The sequence below is a fragment of the Rousettus aegyptiacus genome, unplaced genomic scaffold, assembly GCF_014176215.1.
Source record: "Rousettus aegyptiacus isolate mRouAeg1 unplaced genomic scaffold, mRouAeg1.p scaffold_m13_p_7, whole genome shotgun sequence".
Taxonomy (NCBI): Eukaryota; Metazoa; Chordata; class Mammalia; order Chiroptera; family Pteropodidae; genus Rousettus; species Rousettus aegyptiacus.
The window spans coordinates 84,035,907-84,062,731 of record NW_023416310.1 but is presented as its reverse complement, the minus strand read 5'-3'; the positions used below and the strand labels follow the sequence as shown (position 1 = coordinate 84,062,731).

At 41.8% G+C, this 26,825-nt stretch overlaps 1 protein-coding gene across 11 annotated transcripts in view; it reads right to left on the bottom strand.

The window, feature by feature from the left end:
- EBF1 (EBF transcription factor 1) overlaps positions 1-26,825 on the bottom strand; it is a 369,063-nt gene that overhangs the window by 134,277 nt on the left and 207,961 nt on the right. For all 11 annotated transcript variants that reach the window (XM_016167041.2, XM_016167042.2, XM_016167043.2 and 8 more), the window contains exon 7: positions 3,085-3,166. In XM_016167041.2, the coding sequence (XP_016022527.1) occupies positions 3,085-3,166 (82 nt within the window). The remainder of the gene's footprint in view (positions 1-3,084; positions 3,167-26,825) is intronic.

Here is a 26,825-nt window from a genome sequence, read left to right as displayed (position 1 = left end):
ACAGAGTAAAAATGATCTGGATCTCATGAGGAAGCTTAGGGAACACCAGCCCTTACAGGAGAGCAGACAAAGAGCATCCCTTGGAGGAGGCTGAGAGTGAACGAATGTTGCTATGATCCAAGGAAAAGATGAATCTGAGAAGCAGGGAGTGGCTACCAGCATGAAAGGATGCAGAGAAACATAGGAGAAAACAGTCATAAAAGAGTTAAGGCTGGAGGAAAAAAACAAAAGGTTGAATAAGGGATACTTGAAATTTTACTTTAACTCTATTGAGGCAATTCATCCCTTCTCTGATGCATAAATATCCTTGTGCCTACATGCATAAGACCATGTGCTAATCATGTAAAATGATAATTAATAAAAAGTGTAAATGTACACAGACACAAGACAAAATGAGTCAGTATTCGTTCTGTTACAGGCTCCCTCCATCCTCTCTCAGGAAGCAAAAAAGTGCGTGATAGGAACAAAGCAAGTTAAATCTGAGATGCAGTAAGGAATTTGTTGTTACTGACGGAAAGAGATACAGCTCTTTAATTCAAACGTGGACTCTGTGGTGGCCAAGGAAGCTGCTCCTTTTGAGAGAGGTCCACCTACTTTAGGGCCAGTTGGAGAATCATAGGAAAGATCATTGTCAGGGTTGAGATATATTGTTTGCATTTGAAGGACAGTATGGATGTTGTTGTCAGGTAGCTCTTGCGCCTAATCAAAAAGTACACTCTCTTGGACAGTAGCACTGTCACCAAGAAGAGTCTGTCAGAGGTTACCAGGTATACGATTGAACCAATGATTCTCGATCGGGGGCAATTTTGTATCCCCACCTCAACTAGGGGACATTTGACAGTGTCTTGGTGATATCTTGGTCTGTCATGACGGGGAGAGGGTGGGGGGAGGTAGGAGTGGGGGGCGGGGTTCTCTACTGTCATCTAGTGGTAGAGACCAGTTACAACAGTTAAACATCCTACAAAAGCACAGGACAAATCCCTCCTTTCCCCTCCTCCAGCAAAGGATCAATCCATCTAAAATGTCAATTGCACCCAGATTGGAGAAACCCTGTACTGAAATACTGACCCAGCTTTAATTTATTACATGTGTTTTCCCCAAAGGGTTACATTTCTATTTTATCATTTGCAAATTATTTACGCATTCAAAATGTCTTTCTTTCATATGTTGTAAAATAAGCAGAATCATCATTTTTACTCCATTTTACAGTTGAAGAAACTGAGGCTCTCCATAAATCTAATGCGTGCCTCCTCATTTCAGTAACCCTCCAACTACATAAAGAGTAACTACTTTGTCTGCAAAAAGAAAACTCTAGACACTCTCAAAAATAACAGACTGAGTTAGGTTCCATCTCATATAAGAGCTACATTCCTGTAATTTAAGGCTTTCGGACATTTTATTAGCAGATCCTGTGAGGGGAAACAAGGCCCCAGAAATCTCACACAAATGTTCTCTTAGGTTCTCAATGTCACCAGAGTCCATCTCTAACTCTGCTGTCCTGAGAAGCGCAGCAGAGTTGACCCCGGTATTCAGAAGGCATTACACGTGCCTACTAGACATGTTTATCAGCCATGGATTGATTCGTGCCTAGATGTGCCTAACCCAAGCTTGGCTATATGGCTCCTAGACAGCAGAGATGTATGGCTCATCTCAAGGCCTAAGCAAGCTGCAAACCAGTTTATACCGAATCCCGGCCTCATGTTGCAAGACACTCAGCGACACACACCAAGTGGCATTGCTCACACATGCTGTTTCCTGAGCAAACCTGGCTCCAACTCAACTCACAAAGTCTTATGTGGAAACAAAGGGGTCCAATCTACCGGCCTGGGATCAGAAGCTAGCCAGGAGGAGCATTCTCCAAGAATCTGAGAGTTCCTCCCATTCACCTCTGTCAGGGCAAAAGGTGGCAAGGCCACCACAATGCTAGGGAAACACTTCCGAGTATCAGAGGAGAATGTCTTCTTTCCACTGAATTTGTTAATGAGGCTAATACATCTCACTCATCTTGGAGACTGAGACATCTGGATATGTGAAAATCAACGCTTAGAATTATCCTTTTTCTTTGTCCCATCAGAGATTGTGCAGCTAAAGATTTTAAAGATCCTCTCAGAGATCATACACTTCAATCTATACTTAAAGCATATTCAGAGCATACTCTAAGCTCCACGCAGACTGTGAGGGCATGCATACCCAGCCATCGCACCACCGAAGAGGAAGCTAATACTGACCATGCAAATGAGTTAGCTATGAAATTCGATGGAGAGCAATACTAGGACCTAGAACCTTGCTATTCAAAGTGTGGTCCATGGCATTGGCCTTGCTCAGGAGAGAGTTAGAAATGCAGAATTTCGGGGTCACTCCAGACTTTCATCAGCATTTTAACAAGAATCTCAGGGGATTCTTGACACTTTCAAGTTTGAGAAGCACCTGATTGGACTGAACAACCTTTACTAAAACCCAACTACCATTCTGTGTCTTTGAAGTTAACACATTTGTTTTCTCATCTTTTCCTTTCAGTAAATGTATGATTAGATGAGGTTAGCATGTCACTCATGCTTTAAATGGTGGCAGATCTGATGGATGCTTGAGGACATGTCCATGTTCTATACAAGGACACTTCTGAAACAGAACTAAGTGTCACTCATATCAGTCTAGACATGCTCTGCTTCTTAAGGGGTTCATTTTTAATGATAATTACTGCTAACAATCTCCAAGACTGGAAGGCGAGAACAGGAAGAAAGGAAGGAACAAAGCTCCTGTTTACCAGTTTCCTAGGTGTAAAATTTTAGGCAAAGAATTCATACTTTCTATGTATTTCATTTAACTTGCAGAAGTTTAAGTCTGTGAGTCCATTCTGGGAGCCAAACTAGGCTAAACCAGTGAACGCAGGTGGTGTGAGCCCAATTCTTCTCTAATAAAAACAACTCCTAGATGGCAGAGACCTGAGGGACCAAGAACCTCACCTGCTCTTCATCTCTGGGGAACCAACTAGACTCTCTGTCTTCTTCTGCCTAAGACTTTTTTTTTATCCCCTTTTAATATTCATGTCATTACTGAGATTTAAAAAAGACAAGACGGACTCACCTGGAATCTCCGCATGTCACGTGGGTTTCCTGCATTCTTTAGGCAATTTTGGTTACATTTGAGGAAAAATTTCAAGAAGAACCTATGAAGAAAGAAATTATCACAGTTAGCATTTTAGTCCTCACACAGAAAGGAAAAAGTAGTAAGTCGCTTCTGGGTTATACATTCTATGCACATGTTCTGAAACATTCAGAATGGTGTTAGAACCAATATTTTAAATTTTTAGCCTTTGTTTTACATCCAAACTGGAATGAAACACTCCCAGTACCACCAGCAGATCTCACAAAAGAATTAAGCCCCCAAGGAAGTATTTTCACTCAGACAGAGTCTTTACCATAATTTAAGGTAGGTTCCAATTGGGTATAATTGCTTGAGAATTACTCATGGTCTCTAACAACATGTAATTTAAGCCCCGTAAATTTACAGATGACGACCTGGCAAAATCCACGCTGGATGAATGGAAAGAGATGGTAAACACTTATCTTAGCATCTCCAAATAAAACATCCTGATTAATGGTACCCATGGGCTGTAGGTAAAACTCACATGCTGACTGAAGTCATTCGACTTCTCAAATATACCCTGTATGTTTTCCTTACACTACGTACAAAACTTACTTGTGATTAAATAAGAAATGCACCACCTCATTGCCATCTTGGTCCCTAAATTGGTTTTAGCGTAAGATCCATGGGTTTTACTTGCTAAAGTGACCAAAGGTCCCAATTTGCCAGGAACGATCCCAGTTTATACCAGCTGTCTTATTGTAACTATTAATAGTACCCACTTTAAGTTGTAAAAGTGCCCTGTTATGAATGATAAATTAGATAGTCGCCCTATAATTTGTGAGATTTCTTATGTCACAGTTGTGCAAGTCCATGAGGTAAAGGCAGAAGACATCGAAGGCACCCTGCTAGGGCATGCACGTTAGGTGCCTGCATATTGTCGACCTGCCCAGGTTTGGGAAAAGAAGCATTTTAAAAGCCACTTTAAGTTTTTGCATTCCTTTATACATTCAGGCCTACAGATTTCAGGCCCAAATATTTTCCAAAACTATCAGAATGCATTAAAGTGCCAGTCAGTTAAATTCTTGTAGGAATTTTCGTTTCTCCTACATCATGTCTACATTGGAGTAAACTTCTCACCTTGATACACATAATTCGTGAAGAACTCTCACACCATGATGGCTCAGTCTGAATTTAGTTCTGAGCACAAAGTCTATCAACCAAGTAACACCAGGGTCCTCCGTAATGAGAGCATAGAACAAAGATGCACCAAGTTTAACTAATTTCTGAATATAAACTAAGAGAAATCCCAGAAGACTCTCTCTCCTCCCTGGTCTCTCGGCGTCTGCCGAGAGGGGAGCATGATGTGGGAATAACTCTTTGAAGAGAGACAATAACTTTGTCAACCTAAAGAGTAACATTTTAAAATGTAAACATCTTCCTGAAATGGCTCTTTCAGCATCAAGTAACATTCAGCTGCCCATCAATAAAATCTGGCTTCTGAATAATGTCACCTGTACTTTTAAGTTCTCTCTGCAGAGGCCAAGGTTTATCAGCCTTTCATACAAGACAAATGATTCATGGAGCACGGCTGAAGCCCGACTGTGTGAAACGAAATCTGGCTCTGGTACCCCTTCCCCACCATGCAGAGCAACACTGTCACTCCCTGGGAGACCAGCTGGTCCTAACTCGTGTCCTCTTTCCGTTGGGTAGACTTGGGAAAGGATGGAGGTTGAGGGACTGGTCACAGTCCTAAGTGCCTTTGTATCGTCCCTTTCGTCTGAGCTCTCAGAAGTGCTGGGTGGCCCTAGTGATCACGCAAGGCTTTCAGAAACTATTGAAAGAAAGGTGGCGTTCAGGACAGTAAGTCTGCTGTCCTGCTGGGGTTTAAGCCTACACCCAAAGACACCTGAAACGCGAAGACTGGGTATTCCCTTCAAGCACAGCTAGTTGGAAGGGCATATTTAAAAGCCATGTCAAGCCCCAAGAGAAGGCTGATGACCACTAGGTGGACATGGTAGAAAAGCCACAGCTTTTAGAAATACCCGGAATGGAGCTCATGTTCCAACCATGACAGGTACTGCTGTGTTGACTTTGCATAAGCAGCTGACTTTCACTGCATCACACCTTTTCAATCTATATATTTGATATAATAACAGTCAGTACCTCATAAAGCCATTGTGAGAATTAATCGTGATTACATATAGTGCCTGGCACACAGTAAGCATGGTGATGGTGGCAGTGACAATAACAACGGCGTCATGGATTAGGTGCTTATCTCACGGCCAGCGCGGCGCAAAGAACTTCAAATACATTTTCCCATTGAATCCTCCCAAACAACCTCTGCTATTTATCCCATTTTATAGATGAGGAAACTGAGGTTCAGAGGAGTTAAATAACTTGCCCAAAGCTCAGGAAGTGTGAATCTAGAACTCAAATGTAGACAGAGACCGTGCTCCCAACCATTACACTACAGTAGTTTTAGTAATAATAGAAATAGTACAGTATTGATATCAATACTAATTGTACTACGATAACAAGTATACTAATAACAATAAATAAGAGCAATTGTACACGTAGTCATTGGTATTATTATTTCCACGCCAGCAACGGGAACATTGCGGAGGGAGACGTCACTGCCGTTCTCTCTCCCTCCCTGGTTGCCCACAGTTGATAATATTTGCCACCTGTGTATGTTTAAGCCATTTGAGCCCAGACCCGACAGCCAGATTAAGGTTGTGTTAGAAGGAGCTGTCAGCACACCCCCTGGCATCTTCGAGTCAGACAACTGCGAGCCGCCGTGAGGGGGTCCATCTGGTGCCAACATGGATTCTGAAAGACAGGCAAACAGGATGCCGGCTCTGCCAGACAAAAACAGAATCGAGGGAGCGGGGATCTTCTGCTCCATGATGGGCAGGGCTGAGGTGCCTGTCAGCAGCCCGTCGTTAGCACAAAAGCTATGCCGGGCACACACCGGATCCCCGTGACCCGAAGCTGCCCTGTCGCTTGGCATGCTGGCAGAAGCTCCTGCCCGCCCTCTCGACAGTGGATCGTTTGCTGAAACTGAAGGCTCGACCATCTGTCGTGGGGAAGAGATGGCGTCAACTGGTGCCCAGGGCCTTTCACAAGCCCTTATGTGGCAAAGACGCTCTGAAGGGCCACTTCTTGTGGGGAAAGCCAGCCCTACCCCAGGGGGAGCCTCAGGGATTCTTTCAAAGTTTTCCCCTTAGTAGATGCCAAATGTCTGACCCTTTCGGATCACACTTCCTTAAAGAAACTGAGAGGAGTTAGAAGCAGGAGTTAAAAATATCCGCACTGAGAGATAGAACTAGACGTGGCCCACAAATTTGGGGGATGGTTTTATCAAGCTGTTTTTAAGGCATTTGTAATCCCGGGGTCACATACACATCTGCTAGCCTGTTGAGAAGACCTCAGATTTTGAGGGGGCTTTTAACAAAGCGAAGGTTATTGTAACTCAAAACCTCACTTTTGTCTAATGAATTGCCACAGTTTGTGCGGCAGGTGTGTTTGATAAAGTGTCGTCAGGAGAAAGAGTATAGTGGCCTTACTCCAACCATGGGAAACTGACCTGCAGCAGGACAAAGCCCCTATTGACCCTGCAGAGTTCCAAAGAGTTCCATAAACTCCAGGAAATAGCTCAACCAGGATGAAACTCTCGTCTTTCCATATGAATAATATCATCTTGTATAAAGTGTTTGTATCCCCAGTAATTCACCGAATCGCACAGAAATTCTATAAATTAGGCACACCAGGAATTATCAACCCATTTAAAAGGCAAGAAAACTAAGCCTCAACAAAATTAAGGTATTTATCTACAATCAAAACTCAATGAATACCCTACATTGCTTTAACCATCACTTAATCTAACTTCCTTAATGTGCATATGAGAAAATAGATATCAGGAAACACAATAGTCACACAGTTTTATTAGTTACAAGAGCTAGAACTATCATCCATGTATCCTGACTTCTAGTTGTATGATTTTTCCAACATAAAGTTAGATTTTCAAAAGCCAACCAATAAGAGCTCAGTACTCAAGCTATTGCGCTTTTTGGTCTACTTCCTTAATTAGGAAAGGGTTGGTCGTAAAACCAAAAGTGATATCCTATTAAAAAGTTGCATTTTGGTTCATCGGTAGGGCTGATATAAGACATTAGCCCATCACCGAACATTAACTGAACAGCACACATACGTTGGTAGAACCAAATTGTTTATTCAATGATTTACTCGTATCACATTTTACCAGTCAATCGATATTGATTGATTATACTGAGTAGCTTCCATGTAACTAGCAAGGTGCTGGATGCTAGAGGCCCCTGCAGGCTCTTCCAAAAGGTAAATTCATAGAATTAGCCAACAGGATCTGACCCATCCACATGAGGATGTAAAATCACAGAAAGTCAACTGTGTGCACCCAGCACATGGCACAGGACTCAGAACCCAGTGGGTGTCCAGTAAATATTTTCTCAACTAAACAAAACCCAGGACTTCTACAATAAAGACAGCAGTAGAGTATACAGGACAAGGGTTCAGGTTGGCGATAAGACAAGACCAGGCAAATCTTAGCAATACCCTTGAACCTCAGTGGCTTTATTAAAACGAGAGAATAGCGGTATCTTTCTCCCAGGATCCCTGTGTGGTTTTCATCATAAATTTATTTTCACTGTTTAATTAATTGTATGACTTTAGACAAATTATTTTGCCTCTCTGTGCCTCAATTTTCTCATTTGTAAAATTTTCTCATTTGTAAAATGGGGGAGGGGGATAATAGAATCTACTTCAGAAAGTTATTGAGAATTAAATGAATATCATATGTGGAGTGTTTAAGTAGTAAATGGCATAGAAAAAGAAATAACTATTTTCATCATCATTTATCTCTGGCAACTACTTACTGCCTAGCACTCAGACATGTTGAGATTTTCAGATACCAAAAAAAAAAATACTCTTTTTGAATGTTAAGTTTAAGAAAATAAATGAAGATCTACATAACTAATGCAAACTAAGCTCCATTGAGTGACCTACAAAAAAGAAAGAGAAAAGCAGAAACCAAGGAGAGAGAATAATGACTACAGCAGCTTTATCCAATGGGCAAGACACATAAAGGAGAGAGGTGGCAGCTTAAATCATGGAGGACTCCAGCTAGTCACAACTGAAGGGCACACACAGTAAAACTGTCCATTAAGCAACAGCTTGTACATCATTAATTATTATGTAAAGCATTGCAACAGCACTGGGCTGAGCAGGTTGAGTTTTCACCTCCCCCTACCAAATTCTGAAAAATCACGTTTAGATGTTTTCAGCTGCTCTCATAATGCCCAGACTGGAAAGGAAAAGCATCAAGGCACACCTAAACCAAGACATAAAACCCCCATTTGCAGTCTTAAGGCTCCCTGAAAGTTCTTCTGACTTATGCCCACAGATGGTTATGTGGCAGATAATCTCTCCCAGAGATATGCAGGACACGGAGACTCAGTCCAGCCCGGGGCAGGAAACAGCTGTGTGGAGACAACTGTGGGGTCCCTTCTGTGTGAAGTTCAAGCTGCTCCCACACACACACTCACTGGAGAGTACAGGGGGAAATGCCTCAGGATTCAAAAGGCCTCTCTCCATGGACTGCACCATCATCTCTGCTTTGACAATGAAGCCCAGAATCGCCAGCCTTCGAGACTAAATCTACTGCCCAGATGGAACCGATGAAGACTTTCCGGGAGTACAAGGATTCTCGCAAATTGAAAATATTTAACCAGAAAGCAGCTATGCCTACTCAGACTGTCTGAGCCACCAGGGGCTACAGAATTCCCTCAGTACCGCGTGGCAGCCCTCTGTGGAGAGGTAAACAAGAGGCCCATGGCCACTGCCATAAAAAACAGGTCTCCCTTGAAAACAAGGGAGCTAAAATAGCTAGAAAGAAAAAAACCCTATTTTCAATGTCAACACTTTTGGGTTCCTGGTACACAGAAGAAGTTGTAGAGTACAGTTCATCCATGTGAAAATGTGACACCCATAAGTCTGCCAAAATCCCATGATGTCATAAGGGAGGGCTGAGTGAGGGCGAAGGTTCCTCATCACCAGGCTAACCTTCCCTCCTTTTCTAATGCTAAAATGCACTGATGGGAGAGCACCTGCCTTGACTCAAATCCCTGCAGGTCTGTTTGAGAGGTGACTGAAGAAGAAAGGGGAGAAATACGATCACGGAGGGGATTCTACATGGCTGAAGCAAATTTTCCTCGCTCCCCGCAGTGGAAGGGGGAATGACGCCAAGTTGTGGCACTATCTTGGGGATCCCAGGGGGTGAGCATGTGGCTGCCCCTATTATTGGACACTGACTTCAAGGAGTTTACCTTTTCCCCTGGCCAACGTCCCTCAGATCTTGGGCATTTCTGGAAAGTGTTCTCAGTCTGAAGGGATGAATATGATCATCTTGAAAAGCACTCATTACCTCAGAGCTGAGAGTTTGGCCTTGATAAAAGAACATAATTAGTGGCAAGGATTTACGGGGAGGAAAAAAGGTGCTGGGATATCATAGCAACAGACTAAAGAATTTAAAAATAGTTTTAAGAAAAAGGACCCACTGCACGTAGTCCTCATGCCAGAAGTCAAGGTGGGAAAAGACATCAGGACAGCGAAATGAGAGAGGAGAGAACGAATGACTGGTGACCAATGGGGAAAAATAAATTGCTATTCCTTAGAAATGACACAGAGAAGGGAAGTCAGAGCAAGAGTGCTGTGGCTTAACACAGACCACTGCAAGGTTTGACTGGAAATGAAATGAGAATGTCTGACACCTCCAAAGCACTGTTAGCTTGTGTGTAGCTGGGAAGGCATTCGTCTTTAGAGATGCTCTTTTACAAAGACTACTCAAATGCCAAGCGTTTCTTGCCACAATGTTTAAGGCACACACATTGGCCCTGGGCGGACATTGGTATCATCCTAATAGTTTGATATGTAGTAGGAACAAGGCAGAGAACAAACCCAAGTCTTGGTCTGTCCTTCTCAAGGCTGGGGACAGACTGAGGACAGACTGTCTTAAACTGTTTCCATTCTAAGGAACATGATATGCAAGGAATCACATGACACAGAGCTCCTGCAGACCTGGGGATAGGATCTGAGAGAGGCATCAGGTCTCGGGCCTCTGGGTCACTGGTGCGAATCGGTGCCCAGGCTGGAAAAGACACGAGTGCAGTGGTCACTTTGCTTCAGTAGCAACATCCCACCCCACAGAGCCACGCATACAACGTGAGGTAGGAGGAGCCTCAGTCCCTCAGCTTAGTAGTAATTAGAGCAAGCACATGAGTACACCATCTGCAAGGCCCTGTTGTAAGCTCTTGATATGTAGTAATTCATTTACTCTTCACGACAACCTATAGAGTACTATTTTCACTATCATTGTATAAATGATGATATTGAGAAGTTATATCATATGCCCAAGTTCTCCTATCTAGTAAGTGGCAGAGCTGGGATTTGGCAGTTTGGCTCCAAAGCTCACATCCACTAGGCTGCATTCCTTTGTGTGTTATGTATATTATATTATGAGAGCATGGGACATTGGGCATATATTATCATCTCCAGATTCATTCAAAATTCCAGCTGAAGTCAGCATAAAATGTTCAGGTATTGTCACTAGAATATTCCCAATTACAAATTCCAAATTTGCTCATGACTCTTGCCTATTTCAAAGGGATTTTAACCATAATAAAAGTCTAGAGGGTGGATCTGGTCATAGAGTCAAACAAAATTTGGAGAATGATGAATGGCCAAAGAAAAATCAATGTGATCTGGGTCTCTTGGGAGGATTCAATGGACATCAGCTTAAAGACTTAGTCATACTATATGAATTTACCAGTTATACAAATATCTATCTTTGAATGTCTTTCCTTTAGTCAGAAAGCCACAGGTTGAAAATGAAAGGCTTTTAATACCTCTCTGTTTAATACCCATGTGTTTCAAATTTTAAAGCAGATTCATTTAGAATCTGATATTAGAATTTTACTTTTCCTCCTAAGTACTCAAAAGGTTTCAATATTAATTTCCCCTGTGCAGGTGACAGATGGCAGAGAGCGATCTAGAAGTTCAAATCCAAAGTAACTGAAGCATTTGGATTTTCTTGGATACTCAACTCACTACTTTTTAAAGTCTTTATGAAGTATAAACATACATTATCATTCACTTGCTCAACCAACAAATAACCCCAGGGAACCTAACATGTACCAATTCTCTCTCGATACCAGTGGTACTACAGGCATGATGACATTGTTTTAAGTTTTCTTCACAAGAAAAATAAAATAAAAGGAAAGAACAAACTTACAGGATTTTTTTTTTACTCTGAGGATGACAGGGTATTTGAATAATTGTCAAGTAAGGTTGAATACTCATGAAGTATTAATCTGTCGTGGGCGTTCTGGCGGGAGTTGGATCAGGGACTTTTTCAAAGTCCTTAATAATGTCAAGATCGTACCTTTCCTAGCACATTGGTCCCCTACTCTTCACCTACCAGTATTTTTTGCTTCAGTCACATCACGTTACATTCTGTGCCCTGAACGTGAAGCTTCCTTCCTGCCTGCACTGTAGGCTGTGTCCCTGGGTCCCACACCATCTCAGCTTCCCAAAACCCTACTTAGCCTTCCAGGTGCAGATTAAATGCACTGTGCCCAGGAAACTTTCCCAAATACCCCGGCTAGAATTAATCTCCTCCTCCACTCTGTTACAGCTCTTGTCACATCTTGCACTCCAGTTACTTGAGTAATCGTCGCCTCCTTCATGACACTACAGATGCCTTTAGAGTGCCTTTCTATTCACCATAGCATCTAGTATGGCTGTATGTGGAAAACGGTAAATAGATACCCGATTTAAACTGACTGTAAATATTAATGGCAGTTAACTTTGAATTATAGCACAAGGATTCTTTCTTTCTTTCCTTCCATTTTTCTATATTTTCTATAAACAGCATCATTTTAAGAAAAAATAAACATCTTTATTGTTGTAAAAATTGAACTGAGTATCACTCAGCATGGAACCTCGGGAATGTGACCCCATATTGTGATGAATAAATTAAGAACTAAAAATATGAGTGTCTTTGACAGTCTTTGTGCTCTAAGACTTGCCAGCTAATTCAAACTAGAACAGTTAGGAGCCATCTATCACACACCCTGTAAAACGTAGATCATTTATTAGTTTCACATATGCATCATTCATAAAAGATCATCAACTGGACAGATTCCACACCATTGGTGCCCTCAATTTCCTACTTAAAAATTCCTCAATGACAAAATTTTAAATTTTATCTCTAAGTTTAACTTGCCATTGTTCTTAAAACATATAAGCACAACCCAAAGGGACAAAAGTCTATGTGACAAAAAGTATGACATGAATCTCCTCACTACAAATTCTATGGGCCCTTCTGATGACTTTGTTGAAACCAGTGCTGAAAGCTCTTGATGGTTTGCTATTTCTTGGTTCAGCCTATTGCCTTAAGTCATCCATTTCATCATTCAGCCCACCCCTCATTCGGTAAGTATTTATAAAGCATCAATTATGTGCCAAGCACAAGCACAGAGACAACTTCCTCCCTGCCCTTGTGGAAGCTCACCAAAGTGTAAATCTCAGGCCACCTGTGGCCACCAGAATCACCAGGACACGTGTCCTGGTGGGAGTAGGTTAGGGGGTAAGGGACTTAAAAACTTTTGATGTACACTGAATCTTGAGAATGAGTATCTAATTTATTTTTTTTGTTATATCAATAGTAATGTCAATACCATGTGAGCAACGCAATGACATCTGTACTAGAAACAGTAAACTTCTGAGAAGGGATGGACATCTAATTGTGTATCATTGAGACTTGGTGCAAAAGCTTCTGTCAAATCACCTCTGAGTAAAAAGAAAAATTAAGTTCCCTCGTCAGTCCCACCTTGTCCCCAGCACAAGCCACAGAGAAAGAGAAGAGTTCCTAGTTACCAGAGAAAGCTTATATTTGACAATTTTTTTCTTCGAGGAGAAGAAACAAGCTCCTTTTTCTATCAAAAAGAAAAAGGAAAGAAAAAGGCATCAGATGAAGAAGCTCTTCCTCCAAAAGAAAAGCAAGGTGTCTAATGATGAAAATTATTTAGAAACCTGTTTAAATCACCATCACCTTTTTCTAAAACTCACTCCATTTGTCTCCCAATTTTTCTGGACACACTCTTCCTGGTCCCCATCTCAGTATCACCATTTGTTGCCTCCCATCCTCCGAGCTCACAAACCATTGGGGATAACAAATTTAATTTAAGCAATGGCTTTCATTGAAAATAACCCCTGCATTCCAATACCACACAAGCCAAGTTCAGACAAAAACAAGTGACTCCTTAATTTGGATTTAGAGCTCAGGATCCGTCTCCAAATAAATATGACCAGTGAGCATCATGCCCACAGAGCACTGACAATAATCTCATGAGCTCCAAATTATTCCAGTTTATATTATGAGTGATCCAATAAGTCTGTGTGTTCTAGTCCATAAAAATATAAGAAGAAATTTATCATTTTAAAATCATAATGCAAAATAGAGTCTGACACTTTATTAAGCACTATTTCTCATGATATCATAAGGCTGCTGATGGAAAATGAAGCTAAAGCAATATTATAAACGAACAATGACATAATTTAGACTTTCTAAGGGTACTTTGTAGCTCCCAGGTCATACCCTGCCCTCCCCTGCTCCCCACCCCACATGTCACTTTCAAACTGCTTCAGTTTGAAAGCATAAACATGGGAAACAAAATTCCAAAGAAGCTTTTATTTTATCATGAAAATTGGTTGATCATTTAAGAAAACAAAGGATGCTAGAATGTGATGAGAATTTAGAATATATCTAGTCCAAATATTCTTACTCTAGAGTCCGCGGATAGTCTGCATGGGGTTCTTCAATACCTCAACAGTGTATTCAAATTTTTGTACACACTTTTTTTGACACAGTAGTACAGAGTTTTCACAAGATTGTGGAAGGAGCCTATGAGTTGACTATCCAAAATCCACCTTCCCTGTTTTGGTAACAGTTCTCCATTCTCCTTTTGGAGAACTTTCTTGATCTCACCAGAGTCCTTGTAGATCAGCAGCATAAACTCATTCTACACTTGGGCTAGATGGTGCCTGTGGCCCAGGCCTGGCCAGTCACAGCATCATATCCCCCAACTATGTGATTGCTTTGGAGATGGGCATATGACCCAAGTCAAGCCAACCAGGCCCAAGCCAAGCTAGTTGCAAGAATTTGGTTTGAGTGGCTAAAAACAGAGATAAGTTTTGTTCTACCAGACTTAAATCTGGAAAAATCTGATGTTGAGTTTGCTGGAAAATTCTATTCTTAGGGATGAATCCATAATAGAATAAAATACGCTAGTATCCCACCTAATAGAGATCACAGAACAAGGAAACTCTGATAGGTGGAGAGGAAAGAGGGTAGGAAAGGGCACATCATACAATGCCTTACACAAAAGGTGAAGCCAAGTGGAGATAGAGATGTCCATAGAATGATGAAGCTGAGAAGGCAGCAGAAGGAAGGGTCCTAAAACAGATGTGTGTGAGAGAATATTCTATGCTACTAAGATGTGGTAACTTTCAGGCTGTAAAACTTCATCATCCTATGACCTCCTTTCAAGTCACCGTCATTAATGGATAGATAGATGAGAGAGAGAGAGGGAGAGAGAGAGACAGAGACAGACAGACTCACACACACACACACACACACACACAGATGAGTGGGTGGGCGGGTGGACAGACGGACTGATGGATGGACAGATGGACATCTCTAGGCAGGTAACACCAATGAGTGAACTAGGCTGCATGTAAAACCACAGACACTACTAGGAACTGAAGAATGACTGTCTTGTCTACGAGGGGCTCTTCAGCTGACTGTCCTGGGAAACATAGGGACAGCGTCACCAGAGCTTCCCATTTCAGGAGAAGCTGAAAATTCACAGTACTGAGAGTGCAATTTGCCAACCTTCCAGACAATACAAAGACCAGAAAAAACAAATTTAGGAGAGGGCTCCCAGTCTGCACCTCTCACTCTAAACCATAATAACCAAAGCAGCAGCAACTCACTTGTCTGTGATGTCAGAGTAGGTCTTCATTGTGTCCATTTTTAAATTTAAAATAATAATAATAATAATAATAATAAAGGGCACCTATGGCTCCATTAAATGGGACTCCTTTCATTAAAATAACACAAGTTGTTCTTGTGTTGAGAGTAATGGCATGTTTTCTTTCATTATTTTTGAGAATCCAGATGTAGTCAAGCTTGATTTTTTTCCCCCCAGATCTTTGGTAGCTGATATGTTGGGTAAAAGGAGAAGTTAGGAAAACCATCTGTACCCAGTAGCAAGAGAAGGCAGTGCATATTTACCAGCATGAGGCTGCCCATAGACAGTGAATACAGATACAGTTAAACCTCCCATGCCCACCTGGATTTCCTAGGACACTTAATTCAATAAGAAGCAGTAAGTTTTAGTAACATCTTACAAGCAATTAACCAGGAAGGAAACAAAACACCTGACTTGGTGCCTTCCTCCCAGCTTCTGAAGAGTCTGTGTTCTCAGAAGTCAGCAATTTGGAACTTTCTCTACAGGCTACATGGTCAACCTAGTCCAAGCAAGTTTTACATCTTCCTACATTTGATGGGAGGACAGATGAATCTGGCCTGGCCTTACCAGCATTGGGATCGCACTACATTTTCACATGGAAAGGCCCCCATTTTACTCAGTGTTGTGCCAAGCACTGAGCAGTTACAGGAATATTCCAATGAATCCTTACATTCCCCATTAGTCGAGTCCTATTAACGTCCCCACCTCACCGATGAATGTAGCAAATAATCACGTTTTATTTCTCTGCTGCCCTAACACAGGTTCCCACTCATTCACAATGATATAAATTTTTATAAGATTAAAGTCTTGAAGACCGAAATTTCACCAGCATTCCAAGTATGATGTTTTTGGTGTTGTTAATCGTTGTACTAGCATCCTGCACTGGGCTATTTACACTCTTCGAATCTCTCACATTTCTTCCCTTAGGAACTAAACATAAAAGCAAGCAAAAGTGCTTTCGTGCCTAAAGTAAGACCATCCATTCACTAACAGTCTCTTGATGGTGTTGGGTGGCGGTTTTCTACACTAACCACATAAAGTGAGAAAAAAAAAATCCACTTAACTCTGATTTCTTGCTTTTTGCTAGAAAGCATTGTAAGTTGCTTCTTGGTCTCACCTAGTAGAAGGGTCAATGCTTTAGCTGGGATTGTGACAAGCTTCTCCAGAATTAGAGTACTTTATTATCACATTAGTACTGGGAAAAGTCACATAATTAACAGAATTTATCCTCATTTACTCTGTAAAAGCACTAATATTCAATCTCTCTGCTTCTGTTTAATTACTTTCTTTAACACAACTTTTTTTTTTTCCAAGTTGACCCTTCCTAAGCTTAGCTACAGAAATGTGTTAAAACTTCTGCTCTCTCCACTCCATTTAAGTTGGTAGACTTTATTCGTTTAAATACCATAAAAGGGAAACCCAGCCTGCCATGGTTCATGCGGTGCCTTTGAATTAGCAGGCATAACGGTGTCATCCTTTGGTGGAGATCATCTGTTCAGAGTAAGTGATGACAGGCATCGGAATCACTGTTAATTGTAATCTGACACTGGCATTACACTGGGTGCTAGTTGGTGTTAAACTAGTATTAGTTCGGGCGTCTAAGAAATTCAGAAGCTGAGATATGGCAATTCTTTAAAGAGAACAGCAGACCTGCCTGACACGTGCTGCCTTCTCAGGTGATGCTTCTTCAAACCTGTTTGCTCGAGAGGAGGGGAGGAGCATGTGCATGCATGTGCATGTGCATGCATTCACGCACGTACGTCACAATAAAGTCACCATTAGATAACAAAGTCATCAACAAATAACAAACCTGGAAGGCACTCGGCTTGCTCTTTCTCTTGATTTTTTTTTTTTTCTTTTAGTCAGCAAAATAAGAAAGGCTTAAATGACAAACATTTAGTCGAGGCTGAATTTCTGCTCCCTTTTTTCTGAAACATGGATAAAAACTCATGCCTCAGTATATCATATTGAGGTGGTCCACAGCCTGGTCAGGAAAGTGGAGGCTGAGAGGTTAGGAGCAGAACTTTGGCTTAAAGGAATCTGCTGGTGTTGAACTTGTTGGTTCACTTTGAGTGGAAGGTAAGTCCTTCCTGATGAGGTCAGGGGTGGGGCCAGGTGATGATGAGACAATGGATCAAATGGGCAGTTGTCTTGGTTCCTTAGAGGGCAAGCTCCAGGCACAGCCGATACATGCAGCCTTCTGCTGTCTGGGACCCACTGGTGGCCTAAAGACATCCACCACAATCATCTTTCCCCTCGTCTGTCTATCAAGGGAAGAATCAGCTCCACCCCATTTTCCCTACAAGAGACACATCTCATGTAGAATGAGAAGAAATAGCAAATGAGAAGTCTTTTTCATCTGTCCTCCATCTTATGCAAGTGACAGGCAAAGAATTCCATTGGTTTGTAACTCAAAACAGAATAACCTTGTGAGCCCACAAGTGTAATATGGCCCATGTTCACTGGGAAATAAAAGAATCCTCTCCAATCTCCAAGCTTCAGCGCAATCATTCCGTTGGCCTATAATGCCTTTCTTTCCCTCTGCAAGTCCTTCCATCCTTTCAGGTCTGGTTAAGATTCTTCCCCTACCAATAAGAATGCTCAAATTCTCCCATTCAGGGTTAATGTCTTACTCCTTCAAATATCTAAAGCATTCAAGGTCTGTGAGTGTTTTTCTTATGGTACTTACCAACATCCCTTTATACTTGCGTTATCTATGCATAAATCTGACTGGTTCATTTAACTATGAACACCTGGAAGGCTGATTAGTATTGAGGCTTTGCCTAATCTCAGTGATCACACTTGGGGCCATTCTTGGCTGAAACTCACTAATTCATTTTTCCCTCCAAAGATGCCCTTCACATAACCTTTAGTCAAATGCCTCATCATTCCCTGAAAGTTTACTATTTCCCACTACCAAGCTCTGCCATACTGTTCCCATTACCTGGAATTCTATCTGTTTACTGAAAGGAAATCAAATCCATTCTTTAAGGCCAATGCCAAAGCCCCCTCAATCACATTGGCCAAAATAGCACTATCTAAATTCTCACAGCCTTTGTTTATACCACACTGGTCCCTTAGCACCTTTTAATTGGTTATCTGGATTTGCATTTCTTATCTGTCTAACCAGATATAAGCATCTCAGTGGAGAGATCATATTTCGCACAATCTTCTTTTCATCCATAGTCCTCAGTACAATAATCTTGTTTGTGCATCACACGCATCCATTGAATGGTGAGTGAGTGGGTCTGGATCAAATATTTTACTTTAGGATCTCCAGAGAAGCGAGACGGTTACTGATGGACAAACTCCTGTAGTATTGGCAATAACACTTCCACTTCTGCTATTACCATGATAATATTATCAGAATTACTATCATTTTTGTTCTTACTATAATTACTATTATTAGAGTGCTTACTATGTGCAAGGTAATTTGCTGAGCACTTTATTAATGTTATTTCATTTAATCCTCACAAGAACCCTCATGACCAACCTCACAGCGAGTATTAAGGTGGACAGTATAAGTTCATTTGTCTGAGGTCACGAATCTACTAAGTGGGGGAGGCTGCATTCAAATCCACATCCGACTAGTCTGAAATTCAATTCATGCTCTTGTTACCTACACAATTTGTATACAGCTTATCAGAAGGTATAGTCAGGAGGCTTGTGAAAAGTACTTTTTCCCTGCCTGCCTACCCGCCCTGGCTTTCAAGGGCAGGAAGGAGGAGCTAGAGACTAGAAGTAGTCCCTTTGGGCGTTTGGAGAGAAGCCGCCTTCTGTGGAAAGGGACCACCTCTGTGGTTGCCACTAGCGCCATCTCGGTGTGGTTCTCTTTGGCGCAATGGAGCGCGTCTCACTTTTAGAACAAGAAGACCTCAGCATCGTGCCTGCCTCCCTGCCGCGCCCTTCTCAGTCCACGCGGTCAGTCTGAACTTTAAGACATTTAAAATGTTGCTCCGGGCTCTGCAATATATTCCAGCGACATCTCTAATCGCTCGGAGGTGCCTATTTCTGCTCCCCTTCGGTCCTAGCCCATGGGGCACCCTCTGCCTCTGCTGCATGTGTGGCTCGGGGCAAACACACCTTCGCCTCAGAGCCCCAGCGCTGCCATCATGACGTCCGGGGCCCTCACCGAGGCGAGCCGGAGGCCTCTCACCCTCAGCTGTTCCCCCACGTCAGTATCACAGGCAACAAGACACCAGGCCCAGAGCCGGATGGATTAACCTCCACAGTGACACCCAGTTTTAGTGTCAGTCTCCCTAAAACCTCAACAAAAACTTAAAAAGCCACCTCTGGTTTAAGACCTTAACTGTGAATCTCCTCGCTTCTCATGCACTCACTAAAGGGCTGATTAGAATCAATTTGGACCTTTCTAGTCACTTGTCCTTTAAGTTTTCTGGAAGAGTCAAGGTAATGAGTAAGAGAACTTCCTTCATCATGAGCCACACTTGCAGGCAAGCTAAAAAAGAAAAAAAAAAGAAACGAGGGGGTGGAGAAATGTTATTAATGCCTTCTTTTACGTGGTAAGCACAGAATACAAAACACAGGTGGGAATTTCTAAAACTATTGGAAGCGACATCGTTCATTTACAGAAATAAAGCCAACCTGCTGAAATATTAAAAACAGCAGTCACCAAATTTATACTCAATTCTCAGAGCCTTGCCGATCAACCACTGAGCTGCCATGAGAACAGATCTCCTTTTCACTCAAGTGAGGATCTGCAGAGGTATTTTCAAAAGTAAATAAATGGCCACAAAGAACAAAAAAGATCAGTAAAGAACTGAATGTCTCAAGAACATCCCTGACAAAATAAACCCCGTGTTTATGTATGCTCCCTCAATTGGCTTGAGCCAGAAATCTTTCCTGCAACTTAAAACCAACTGCACAGGAGTTGAGAGAAATGTCCGGAATTAGCTTAGTCAAATGCTGCCTTAAATAAATGCTCGTCTGCTGCTTAACGAGATGTTAGGGCCAAGGCAGTTTAGTCTGACCTTTGCAATTCCCACTCTTTTGCCTTCACACATCCCACTATCTTTTTTTGTTTTTGTTTTGCTTTAAGGCATTTGAAATGTAGACACCTCAAACATTTTAGTTGGCATATTTTACAATAGTGTCTATCTTTTTTCTGACTATAAATGTTGAGTTGCTTTCAAAATGTTTCAATACTCAAAAGTAATAAATAAATAAAAAGCACCTATCTCTCCTCCCAATCTCTTCATGCATATACAAATTTTATAACGATATACAGATCTTATGTTTTTTGTGTAAAGCAATCTTTAAAATGTGATATTTTTTACTCTATAACATTTTATCACATATATAGTAGAGAGTCAACAAATCTCCTATTATTTGATTACTTTCAAGTTTTTGCTATTATAAATAAAGCTTTAGTGAATACCTTTGTACATAAAAATTTATCCCCATATCTGAGTATTTCCTTAAAATAGTTACCTATGACCAGAATTGCCAAGTCAAAGTGGCATATTCTGCGAGTGAGTTTAACACAGTTTCATTTGAAAACGTTGACGTGAGTCACGGGAACTTGAGATTCAGCCAAACTAGGTTGGGAAAACGCCGATAAGTGGCCTTTGCCGTGCCCAATTTCACAGCAGTTTTGATGACTTAGGTCCCGGAGCAACCATGTTTATTAAAAACTAACTAAACACAGTGACCATGTTGCATAGCCACAGGTCCAGCCTGTTTTCACCTGTGGCCACAGAATGTGTTGCTACCTAGGACAACACAGTCATCATCCTGAGTTACAGTTAATCACAAATGGAGGGACCCTGAAAGAAGCCCTTTATGTGTCCCCAGTGCTGCTCTCACTGCCTGCCACAGGGATGAGAAAAGGACCCGAAGACAGCAAAGCAAGTGACAGACTGGCACCGTCAGGGTTTCTCTTGCCTCGTGCTGCACCAAGAAGTCAAGTGCAAAAGTAAGGTAAGAGAAAGCCCAATTTAAGAGATCTCTGCTTAGAGGCTGAATGGAGTCACATCATCCCTGAGAAACTACATCCTTAGCAAAGTAGGCGTAATATTGTTAGCTGACATTTTAGGGATAATTCAAAGCAAGTAACCTACAACAGGGTTATCATTTTCTTAAAATCATACCTGGAAACTGCCCTACAGGACCGTCCTATCAGGAGTGCGGTCCTTTGTTAGACTGACATTCTCCAGCAAGTGAGTTCCACAGACCCTTCCGGTAACCCCTGAAGACATTTTGTTTACAACTGATACGGCCTCGAATTTGTACATGATCTCTTTGCACTGTCTCATGGAACAAAGGCCACCATTTACGATCTGGCCCCCAACAACCCATTCAGCTACATCTCATCCCACTCATCCCATGTCCTTTATGTTCCACTATGCTAAAGAACTTGACCTTTCCTAAACCCTCTGAGCTCTCGTAGGCAGCCCTAATACCTGTCCTGGAAGCAGGAGGTGGAGTGCAGAAGCTAGAAAAGCTCCCTCCCTCATGCACCTGACATTCTAGTGGGGAAGGGAGGCAAAAAGCAAGTAAAGAAATTCACTTGTAAATAAAGTAAATGAGACAATGTCAGTTACTGATTAGAACTATTGGAAGAGAAAAGATGGCAGGTGGGAAGCAATTGCTGGTAGAAAGGCGGGACTGACTTTGAGAAGGGTGGTCAGAGACGTTCTTGGAAACGATGTTCCAGCCGAGACCTGAAGGACGAGAAGGAGGCAGCCATGCCAAAATCTGGGGACAGGGCACTTGTGCTAGTGCAAAGGTCAGTGTGACTGGAGAGTAGTAAGCGAAAAGGAAAGTGATATGAAAGGTCCCCGAGGGAGGCAGCCTCATTCAAGCCGTAACAGAAGGTGTCGCCTCGCGGGGAGGCAGGCCTTCCCACCCGAACGGGACGGCCCTCAGAGGAAGCTCCCTCTTCCTGAGAACCGAATTCTGCCCCCTTGTCATTTCGCTTCAGAAATTTCAGTTTTAGCTCGAGTCCAGACTGCAACACTCCTTCCCCGAGATAACCCTTAAATAATGTTAAGTGGCCACTTTATCTTTCTAGGCCTCTTTTCCAGGGTAAACAAATCTTATTCTTCTACCACTTTAGTTCAGGATTTCCAGATGCCTCACCATCCTGATTAGACTTTTCCAAATACTCTCTAATCAGATAATAGCCCCTCTGCATCATGCCCTCAGAGCTGAGCAGGCTCCCACGATGTGAGAGGCAGTACAGCAGGTTGGTTAAGACAGAAAGTGAGACAAAACTAGGTTCCGATCTGGGCTCTATCACTTATCAGCTGTGTGATCTTAAGCAAATCCCTTAACCCGTTTAAGCTTCTGTCTTCTCATATGCGCAATGGGAATTATAAACCTACCTGGCAGGAATACTGTGAGGATTGTATAAGAGAATATATGTAAAGTCCAAAGGGCTATTGAGTTAATGCTCAATAAAGTTTGGCTATTATTATTACTAGTTATCATCATTATCGTCATCGTCATCATTATCCTATGACCTCAGGCATTCTCCATCTTGGTCTAAACTCTGTATTTGCTGAACTGCAAGGTAAACATACATTTGTTTTTGTTTGTTTTGTTTTGTTGTGTTTGCAGTAGCGGAGTCCCAGCAAAAGGTTGGGGATTAGGAGCCACGTAAACGTATATTGAAACCCCTTCCCCCCAGGTTTTTTGTATGTAATACAATAGCACTAATCTGATCACAGTAACAGAGAATGATTGATAAAGAGTTAAACCATGAACTAAGCATGCCCATATGACTTAGATAATTCTGTATATACTGTACGACATTTGATGATCACCTTCCTGGGAGCTAGAGAACGGTCTCATCCATCTTCTCAGTCCTCATCAGAGCCTGCACATCGGTCCTCAACAAATATGAGTAAGAGTAACGGAAGGGGAAGAAAACAGGTAGAGGTCTACCTTGACCTCTAGGATCACATTTGTTGATCAAACTCACACAGCGTTAGCTCTCAAAGGGACCCGAATGCAACACATTATAGACAGAAGGACAGAGGCTCAGAATAGACTATCCATGGCCACACAGCTAACTTGGATCAACACCAGGACTTTTAATCTCTTCCCAGGAAACCAAACTGAGTAAACCGGTCACAGACCTGAGTCTCAGGCAGGTTCCCCGTCCTCCTTCAAAGCCTTCTTACAGAAATGTCCTATGAGTCAGAGGAGAGTCAGGTTTCCCATTTCAAGAGTTTGCATACCTAACTCATCCAAACTCAATTTCCTTAGGGAGTAGAAAGTCAAGGCTGGCATTCCCAAAGCTGCATAAATCTCTCACCTAAAGAACATCATCATTTTTCTCTTGTCACAACCCTTCCAGTCTAAAATTTGACAGCTCCGATTGGGTACTGTCCAAACATTTATTAAAACATTTTAAATGATGAATATATCCAATTATTACTATTAATGCAGCTAATACTGACTAATGAGGGGGAAACGCAGGAGTTGGTGTCCCACAATTCATTACCCCTGCCTTGTCAACAATTCAAAGCCCGAAACCTAATCATCCATACCGGGCCCTGTTATATTTCACACGTCACTTTTAATAAGTCACTCAGTGCCTATAAATTAATGTAACATGTCGGCGTTTATGAGTGCGGCTTTGTCGCTGTTAACAAATGATGTTCTGGCCCAGTCTACAACAGCTAGGCAGTGACGAATGATGGAAGATGATTTCTTTCCAAACTATAAACTATACACTGGAGACTCCGGTAATACATACATACATACATACATACACACACACACACACACACAGCCACATATCACATACATCTAAGCACAGACATACCCACATGACCTAACAAAGCATGCCAATACACACACAGGCTTAAATATGGAATAAATATGGTGCATAATTTGTGGTGAAGAGCTATGTAAATACCCCTGTACTTTCCTCTCTAAAAGATTAAACATGCAGCACTGGAGACTATGACAGTCCCATTAATGGGGTCGATGTCAATTTCGGATCTGTTTTAAGTTCTAGTCTTTCGCTCCTGGCCAGATTTCAGGACAAGCTGACATCCCAGCTAATAACGAAGGCCCAGTGGTGGTGATGAAAAGGGGAGGGTTGACGTGATGCCAAAAATACCAGCAATTAGAGAAAGGATCTACATTTTTATGGCAAAACTGATGGTTGCTGGGTGTTGGGGTGAAAGACGGTACTATGTGCTTCTAAACTGGCTCGTATAACATATCTCCCTTTGAGTCATGACATCACATTTCACAAATCATTAGTACATAATTTGGGTATAACTCGACCTCCATAATTTCATCTAATTCAAGATTTAAGAAGAGAAATGATGCTTCTTTGACTGATGTCCCTTCTTTGTTACTTTGCCCATGTCAGAGGCAGCTCAGGCACTCGTGGGAGTATCTGGATCTTCACAGACATAGGTTGAGCGCCTTACACAATGAAAAAACTCTAGGCACAACGAAAATCAAAAGTTTTCTTGAAAGCCAGTCTACATTCAAGGCCTTTGTGTGCTGATTCTAGATGTAGACACCAACTCTCTCCACCTTCCTTGATTTGGGAAAAACATAACTCTTTTTTTTGGAGTATACCAAACTTCCATATGGTTAGATTTATTATTATTATTATTAATCTTCTCTCTTCCTGCTAGCCCATCGCAATTCCAGAAACTAACTGTTATAATAGACATTAAAATTAACAAAATTTGGAAAACTATGTACTTAAAAGTTCGGAATGGATCCTACAGGTTTCTTACGATGCTTCTATTTTGATAGGCTTTCAAACCATTAGCTCTCAGAGACCATTTCAATTATTTTTTCTACTTGCCCTCAAAATTCAGAAGATACATCATCACTTGACTATCCAAAACCTACAAAAACTGTTTTTTTAATTTCTCCCTGAAGATTGTACATCTATATCTGGGGATTCCCTAAGTAGTTTTGTCACAAGAACTTAGCTCAAATACAGTGGCCAAGATTAAAATTACAGTTACTCAAGAAACAAACAACAAAAAATTGGCTCCTATAAACCTTTTGCCACACTCCTCATGCTACCACTAAATTAACATTAATAGATAAGAGCTACAATTTAAGTGTTTAAACGAAGATTCATGTTTTATAAATCCAGAGTTTATAAAGACTTTAATTTTGTGTGTGGCTGAGAGTTCTTCCGATCTATATCTAAGAAACATTAAGGTGCGAAACACGTTGCTTTTTTTCTTAAAATCATCACTCAGAAATTTAGAGAAAACTATAATAAGCACTGCAAACATGTTTCTGTTATGTGCTTATTAGAAAAGTGTTTGAGTTGCACTGGTCTGGTGGGGACCACATTGCCCAATTTGTTTTCCTGGGATCTGTGAATGTCCAGTTCAAGTACTAACACCCTTCGCACACCCTCAAAGAGCGGAGAGAAACCGACAAGTGATGCAAGGGCATTGCGCTTCTTATTATTTGAAAATTAGGCAATGTCTGGTGCTCAAGAAAATGATTTCGAAGTACAGTCTGGGGTCACATACCACACAGCCAGCTGGCTGGAAAGGGCGGTGGACCAACAGGCTGAATGATGACTTGGTACCTCAGCCTCCCGATGTTTGCACAATTTGAGGCAATAAAGATGCTGAAAATGCAGCACAGCGGGCAAGAGCCATGGCAATACCCTTGTTGGGGTTGCAAGGGTAGTATAAACAAATTTGAACCGATTTCAACATGTGTGATGTTGAAAGCATTCACTTGTAACCTACTCTTGAAAAGATTCAAAATGATTTGATAAAACCAACCCACGGGAACCGAAGGAGGCTTGATGTTCTCTTGACAAAGAGGGACGGGGGTTGGGGGGGGGGGTATGACGTGTACATTTCCTTTGGAAGCCTGAAGTGAGCTAGTGAGCTTTCATCTTTCTCTCCTTCCAGGGAGCTGGTGTCTTCTGGAGTGTGTCAGAAGGAAAAGGCACTTTGGTGAGTGAGTGTGTGAGTGTGTGTGTGTGAGACAGAGAGACAGAGAGAGAGAAAGAGAGAAAGAAGAAGAAATAGAAGCACTAGAACTTTGGGCACTGTGGGGAACAAAAAGCAGACCACTGTCTGCTCTAGCTGCTCTATAAAGATATCAAGCCAGGGAGAGACAGCTGAAAAGTGCTTTTCCCAGCAGAGGCCTTCAGGAGGCGAAGCAAAATCCCGCTGGGAACAGGACAATTTGCATAACAATGTGCTGTTGCTTATCTGGAACCCAATGGTTGGGATACCTGTAGAAAAAACACCACACTTTTTAGTCTTGCCCATCAGAGAGGGGGCACTGCCATTCCGTTTGTGGGAGCAAAGAATGGGGAAATCCCTTTTTAACATTACTTTACCATGTGAAATCAATGAGACCCTCATGTTTGCCATACTGGTGGCAGGTCTTTTGTTTTTTCAACTTTGACACAGATCCTCACACTCACCCCCATAAGTCCTCCCCTTGAATTTTTGCTGTTTGTTTCACTTTTATCTTTGGGGAGCCACCCAACTCCAAGTTTCCCCATTCTCCATTCACTTGACTATCCTGCCTTTTCATGGAGTCATGCCTGACACGTTTGGTTTTCCATCTCGTGAACCCTGGAAGGATGGTCTTTATTCTTTCATGAAGATGAGTAGCGAGTCTGTC